Genomic DNA, 7,433 nt, shown 5'->3' with positions numbered 1-7,433 from the left:
CTCCGGCCGGAGGCGCCAGCGGTGCGGCCCCCGCGCTGTGAGGGGGCAGGGCCCCGGCCCGACCCGCCGTGAGGGGAAGATGGCTCCGGCGCGAGCCCTCCTGAGGGGAGTGAGCCCCGTCCGTGGCTCAAGGCAGTGTTTGGCCTTGGGCGGAGGAAGGTGACGGGTCTCCCCCGTTACCGGCCCCCGCAGGACGAACACTGGTACTAAAACTATTAATGGTGAGGAGAGCAGCTCCCACTGCTCTCCGGAGAGGGCCGTAGTGGGTCCCCAGGGCAGTGTTACCCCCCGCCCCGACTGTGATAGCCCCTAAGGAGCGAAGTTCCTTGGAGATGGCTCATAGTAAAAACTAACGAGGTTAGCTCGCTGCAAAAAAGGAGGATGAAGTCGCTGGACATCCTGCAGGAATAACTCCTACACCCGCTTCAGAGAGACTTACGCTGCGTCGTTAGGTGGAAGGGGGAAGGCCCATCTCCAGATGGGCTCTGGACATCACCAGACACTGAACTTTCTGAAGCTGACAGAAGGGGAGTTCAGTCTACAGAAAGAGTACTGTGCTGTATTCCCCATAAACATCCCACTTACCCTAGTCTCAAGCTGCTTGTGGGTACAGCATGGAGAAGAATTGAGCTTGCTCATTAAGGATATATGTTTTAGCTCTCAGGGTCCAGAAGAAACCTGTCTCCTCCTTCCTTCCCACCAGTTTGCAAGGTGCCTGCCTGCAAATCTTCAGGAGACAGCAGAAGAGCTTAATCTAGAAGTCTAGAGGCAAAGACCTTTAATGCTCTAAATTACCCAGGGCTTGTTAAAACAGTAGGCGTAGAGCCTTTCTCAGCATCTGCTATTAGGGCCAGACTTTTACTAATGGACAGTACTAGATAGCACCAACATCTGAAGGGCAAATGCGTATATAGCCAAGTAAATAAGGAAACTAAGGCCTTAAACACAAACTCCATCAGAGAGGCATATTATGAGGTAATTTAACATCCTCTTAGGTGCTGTCCTTTCCCTGAATTGAGTTATCAACACAAATTATTGTGAATAAATCTGATTATTTTGCTTTGCTGGCTATGTGTATCTGTAGGCTTTGCATGATATTCTACCTTAGCAAACTTTTCAAGTTGATTGTAGTAATGTTTTTCTTGTCAAAAATGGATTAGGAGTAGATTGGGAGTACATTCTGAAGAAATACTTTTTTCTATTAGTAACCCTCAGAAATGTCCTGTATCTTTCTATTAGCTCATCTAATCTAGGTCTATCAAAATTGATTCAAAGATGCTGCTGTGTAATGGCTGACTATATTAGGTATTAATCTGAGTTGAATTTCCCCTGTCTGGATGGAGTCCCTTAAAACCACCCCCAGTGTTTAGACAGATCAGTGTCTGCATATCCAGTATAGATGTCCAAAGACTGCACGTGCAATTGGAATTGCTTTCCAATCCAGAGAGAACCTATTCAGAGGAGTTATTTACCGTCTTAGATCATCAGACTTGAGAGCCAGTCATCTATGCTGTCTGCCCAAAACTTAACTGCTGTGTTAATCTGAATGTAACTTTTCATTGTCCTTCATTTGCCCTAAGTGGATTTTGGTAGCTATTACAGTAAGAGTCTTCATACATTGCTAAAGCCACTTTTATTGTGTTTATGTTTCAAGTTTTCAGAATGACTTCCTTGGCTGACATGCCCCTGAACTATGAAAAGATGTTTGCTCATCGATTCACGTCGGATGATGAAGAATACCAAGAATATCTGAAACGCCCTGCAGATCCCCCTCCTATAGTTGAAGAATGGAGAAACAGATCTGGTGGCAACCAGAGAAACAGAGATCGGTACTGATTTCTTTTTTTTTTTTTTTTTTAAATCTTGGTAGTTTCACAAATATATAGTTAAATGATCATTTATTTCAGAGGCAAGATAGGAATGTGTTTTATTAGCAGAAGTATCTTCTTGTTACTTCATAGGTAACTATGTTTAAGAGAAACAGTCTTCTCTGAAAAGTAATGAGGTTTTGCATTTTCTCTGTATTGATAGTCAAAGTTTTTTGCATTGTGTATACAAGTATAAAGTAATTTGCTTTTTAGTAAGGAATGAGCTGGAACCACCGAACCCATTGCCCTGGGGTTTGTTACTGCTCAGCCAGGAATATTTTTCCAGAGGGGAGAGTTCTGCAAAACTAAGCAGCCTATCTTCTGTTGGATAATAACGTGAAGGAACAGGCTAATAGTGTGATTATCTGTTGCTAGCTGTCCAGAAAAACTTTTCATTTGTAACCTAAATATTTGCTGTACTTTGTTAGATTAGCCTGTATTTCTTTTATCTAGTAGAAATGACTGTAAAATCCATCATCCAATCTGTGTAGCAAGTCAGTGTTACCTGCCTACTGCAAAATATTTTGAATTATTTCTTCAGGATGTAATCGCAGCTCTTTACTGAATTCTAGACAGTAACATCTGATTTTTCTGTGACTGAAAAATGACGATTACAGCATATAGTATGTTTGGTAATACTAACATCAGCCTCTAATATAAAGTAGTTCAACTCCAGTCCAACTAACAATTGAGAAGACTTCTTAGCTAAATATCTAAATAGGATTTGTGCCTTATCTGAAGAAAAGAAGGACAACATTCTAACTTTTTCTCACCCTAGAAGCTTGTCATTAAGTTAAACACAGAATCACTTTCTATAGATTTAAAAAAAAGGTGATTGTTTAAGTAGATGTTCTTACAAAACTTTGTGGTCCTTTGAACTAATGAACTCTTACCTCTACGCTCTGGTCACAAAGTGAACCTCAGGTAAATGTTGTTCGTCTACACCACACCACTGAGATATACAAAGAAATGACTGTGGGGCAGCTCAGGTGTTGATAGGAATCGAGATACAGCTGAAAAGCCAAAATTTAGACTGAACAAGGGCTAAATACCACTGAGAAGATACACTCTCTTGAGTATGGGTATCTACAAGAGACCATGAAGCAGCGGTATAGTACGTATTTTAGGGAATACGCAAATTCCAGGATTCTATGCTGTCAGGTAGCTAAACTGTACTTAAGCCTGCTTTGCCACAGCTTTCAACCGTGAAGCTACTAGATTGAACCTGGCTTTGACACAGCTACGGAAGTATCTTCTGGTTGTTTTTTAGATATATGGTCTGTTTGAGTCTCTGTTCAAAGTTCCAGCAGTTCACCTAATGCCTGTGAATACCGTGCGTTAGGAAACAGACTGTCCTTCCATCGCTTAGCGAATAGTGTGTGGGTAGTAGTAAGAAATTAATGAACGATCTCAGATGACTGTAGATACGTTTTCATCAGTTTGTCGTAAAAACAGGTAAGTAATTGAGTGTATAAGCAGTTACATGACAGTTTTCATGAAAACTGTAAAACTAAGAGTTCGTTATCGTTCATCTGTAAAAACTCACGATTTGTGTGAATCTTTGACATTTCTTTTCATTGCAGGTTTCAAGATGGTAGATACTTTAGAGGGGACAGATACAACTGGCAAGGTGACTATAGATCTAATCAGAGGCCAGAAAGAGGTTGGGGTAATAACTACCAGCAGCACAGACAAGGACAATCGTACTCCTCCCACTACGGACAATATGGCTACAACTCCTACAACCCAGGGCCTCGTTACCATCCCTACTGATGATTCTTGTGGTTTGAAAGTCCAGTAACGCTATGTAACAGATTCCGTTAGACTTCAGTTTTCTTATTTTTCCACAGTTTTATAGATAACTGAAGGATCAGTATTACAGTCCATTGCTGTTTATCTGTAGTGTGAATTGAAAAAGGGAATACCTTTTATGAATAATAAAAGCGTATTATACAGAGTTTGTTTAGAGTCCGTAGATCTTAGATTAGATTTCTATCTCATTCTTTTGTCTGAATACATACTAGCATGCTGCTTTTCTTCACTGAGATTTCTCTCTGTTACATTTTAGAAAACTCAATGGGTCAGGGGAAAATAGCCGTGGTTTGTGTGCAGCCTGTAGCAGTGGCACACTGCCTTGAGGTAGTTCTTTTTGAAAGTGACATACTGTGTCTTTCTCTGGAGAGAATTTCTTAGTTTGGCTTTCGATAGTGAGAAAAGCTCAGTTTGGTTTGAATTTCAGATGCCTTAAAACTGAGAAGAGAGATGCTATTACAGAAATATTCTATGGGGTCAGCATAGTGTCTGTTGACTCAATGGCTTAAGTTTCTTTGCAGTACTCCTCTTAAAACACGGTCTAAAAGTTGGAATAAAAATTAAGTAGTTTAAATATGTATCTTCTTATTTTAGTAGTTCAGCGATATACAAGTTTTACCTGAGAAGTGATACCAGACTTAGATTAATTTGTATCATCTTAAAATAAATTTGGTATGTGCATAACAAATTTTGGAATTCCCATTTCAGTAAAGCTGTAAAATTTTGATGATAATTGTAATTAGTTCGTATGAAATACTTTGTGCGTGTTATAGAAGAAAGGAACCATAATCAGTACTGTTCTGTACTTCTTTGCATGAGAAAATAGCACGAGCAGTGCGGAGTGTTATTCAGTTCCTAGAATTTAAGTTGTGTGGGTTTTTTAAGTATTCAGACAATAAAAGCACAGTTCACGTGTAAGGGCGTTTCTGAATATTTTGGAAACATTCGGAATTGCAACACTCATCTATGCCGAGAGCTGTACAAGAAGCAGTACTAGCAGGTAAGCGTTAGTACTGGACAGCTGTTGGTTTGGGTTAGAACGGCCCACTCAGCTGCTACCAAGAGGATGAGACACATTGTGATTAATTAGAAGTCTGGAGTGTTAATCCGCTATCTTACATTCTACCATAATAGGGTCAAAGTTCTCTGTTTCACCATTTACGTGATAAGTTAGTTTGTATCGGGAAGGCAGCGCAGTTCTTTGTACTTGGCACTTTCTTCAGCTGCTGCACGGAAACACCGAACCATCCACGCTGACTGTTGTAACGAGTCATGACACGATGCGATAAGGAGCGCAAATTAGTGCATCTTGATTTAAGAACAAAGAATAAATAAAGAAGGCAAAAGCAGAGTCTCCCAGCTCATAAGATGCTTTTAAGAGCTAAAGGGTATGTTTACTGTTGATCTTAGAAACACACACTGTATGCATGTCACTTTTACGTAGTCTGCGATACAAAAGCCGTGACACGGGCGTCTCCACCTACCCGCTAAGTATTTCTGTTTTGTGCTTTTCATACAATATCGTTAACTCTGATACAGTTTTTAATACCCTACTCCCTGAAGTATTTGCCTGGGATTCAGTTGTTTAACCTTAGAAATCCCTTAGCGAGAGGTTTGTTTTTCCTTGAGGAGTTCTAGTGGATGAAACGCACCCTTTTAAACCCTCAGTGATATGGCGGAGCTGTTACACGGGGGGATGTACGGTCGTGCAAAGTTCCTGTCCGTGCGCTGTGGAGAGCCTGCAGGTTGGTACGGTGGAATTCCCTTTTAATGCAGAACCACAAGCAAAGTGCCAGATATCCCAGACTCTGCGGGCTTCTGCAGAGAGCCTGACGATGCCAGCTATGCCACGGAAGCCAGGCAGTGCCAGGATGTTCTTCCTTACCATCTGGAGGAGCATCTCGGGTTGAAATAAAACCTGGCAAAAGGAACGGATTCCGTCTCATCTGCTGCTTTTCCTCAAGCCCAATAACTTTTATTTTGAGTGTCTTTCAGCTAGAGAATAAAGACTCTACAACGTTGTGACCAAACTGTAGAAGCAGATAGATTAGGATGGCCTAAGTGGAAGTTACGACTTAGAATCACACATTTCATGATCTCGGCTCTCTTATTCTTAGTTTCCTGACTGTGGGGCCAGGAGACACAGGCCAGTGCAGCTTCCCCGTTCCTGTCTTGACTCCGTCTGCCTCACCGTTAGAGCTCTCAATTCCACTTTAAGGGCCTATATGATTTACAAAACTTCTCCTTGGAACAATTATGGCAAGAATCTCATTTCTGGGGGGAGAATACATTTCTAAATAAATGCATGCCTTGCACTGGACAGAAAGGTAAATAGAATTCAATATATATTACCTCCAGCAGTTTCCACTTAGATGAGTTAGTATTTATGCCGAAGTTCAGTTTATTATTTCTGTCAAGCTAAATAAAACCAGTAAGTATTGCCCGCAGTTACGGTTTGTGCATTACAGTGTGTTACAGACGACAAAACTGAAGCTGGGTAACTTTGAAGTCGTGAATGTTAAACACTACAGAAATTGTTTGCTTTAACTGTGCTGGAGATTGCAGGGTAAACATCAAAATTCAGCGTCTGGAATCTGACTTTAAGAGATCTCTTCCATCTGACCTTTGTCCAGACCTCATTATTACGATGAATAAAAGGAAAGATAAGTGTTACGTATTAAAAAATGACTGCCACGTTACCAAGAGTTTGAACGCCCCAGAAGTTCTGAATACGGCTCTTGCAGCAGTTCGAAATCCATTCCTGAACACGTACAGCAGTTTTGTACGGACTGTTAATCGATACTGAAGAGTTACCATGCTAAATTACAGGTGCTGTGGCAAACAACTGAGAAAACTCAGTAGCTTTTATACAATTCCTTAACTAGCATTTAAAAAAATGCTAAAGGCTTTCACATCACAGCTGAGCCACGAGATACTTGAAGGCAAAAGAAAGTGCATGGGGAAAAAAAATCCTGGTGTGATTTGAGAGATACGATTTTACAAGTGTTCCCTGCTATTCGACCTCTACTTTATCCTAGCTCCGCAGCTGGGAATAGAAATGCGCAGATGTGCTTTGAAAGGTTAGTTGGAAGCCGAACTACTTTCAAGAGGCTCTCCAGTAGAGATTTCAGACAGGGAGGACAAGTGTCACTTCTGATAGATGTAGATATATATAATCAACATTCAACTTCTAGAACAAAAAAAATATTTAATCTCCTAGTGTTTAAATATATTTGAATATATTGCAGCAGTTAGTTACATATTTGAATATATTTAAACTCATGCTATTACTTTGCTAATGAATATTCTGCTTAACCAAGAAACATGTTCACATGTGCTTCTTATACTGAGATGTCGGAAGGAAAATTCTTTTCCTATCACGTTTAAGCTAAGGTTTTGCCTGCCACCACCCCTATTCCTTAGGAAAAAAAGAGTCTCTGAATTACACAACTCTGGGCGAATTTTGTAAGCTGATCCAACTTGTGCAGTCACACCTTCTCTCACTCGGACAAGCAAGAGGGAGTAGGAACATGGCGCAAGAAGGGAGGGAAAACAGGTACTGTCAGTACCAGTACAGGAGTACTGGTCAGTACTCCTTGCAGCGGGTACTGACCGCCTCAGGAGCAATTTAACGAAACTGCACCTCCCTTTGTCTTTCATTTGCCCATCAGGAAAAATTACTATAAATCTGTCCCCTTCTCCCTGTATGTTAGAAGAGAGCTGTGTAATCCTGCCTAAATCATGCACAGTGCT

At 41.0% G+C, this 7,433-nt stretch overlaps 1 protein-coding gene across 1 annotated transcript; it reads left to right on the top strand.

Moving 5' to 3' along the window:
• Positions 1-758: 758 nt before the first annotated feature.
• On the top strand, positions 759-4,598 carry FAM103A1 (family with sequence similarity 103, member A1). The gene is made up of 3 exons (XM_009330913.1): positions 759-975; positions 1,655-1,829; positions 3,452-4,598. Exons 2-3 carry the CDS (start codon positions 1,663-1,665, stop codon positions 3,639-3,641), a joined length of 357 nt encoding a protein of 118 aa, XP_009329188.1. The 5' UTR covers positions 759-975; positions 1,655-1,662; the 3' UTR covers positions 3,642-4,598.
• Positions 4,599-7,433: the final 2,835 nt, after the last annotated feature.

Source organism: Pygoscelis adeliae, unplaced genomic scaffold (assembly GCF_000699105.1).
Source record: "Pygoscelis adeliae isolate BGI_AS28 unplaced genomic scaffold, ASM69910v1 Scaffold318, whole genome shotgun sequence".
In the NCBI taxonomy this organism is placed as follows: domain Eukaryota; kingdom Metazoa; phylum Chordata; class Aves; order Sphenisciformes; family Spheniscidae; genus Pygoscelis; species Pygoscelis adeliae.
This window is presented reverse-complemented; position numbering and strand designations above follow the sequence as displayed.

Coding starts and splice junctions, on each gene's coding strand:
- FAM103A1 (XM_009330913.1), top strand. CDS start 1,663: ATGACTTCCTTGGCTGACATGCCCCTGAACTATGAAAAGATGTTTGCT. Junction 1,830..3,451: donor AACCAGAGAAACAGAGATCG/GTACTGATTTCT, acceptor TTTTCATTGCAG/GTTTCAAGATGGTAGATACT.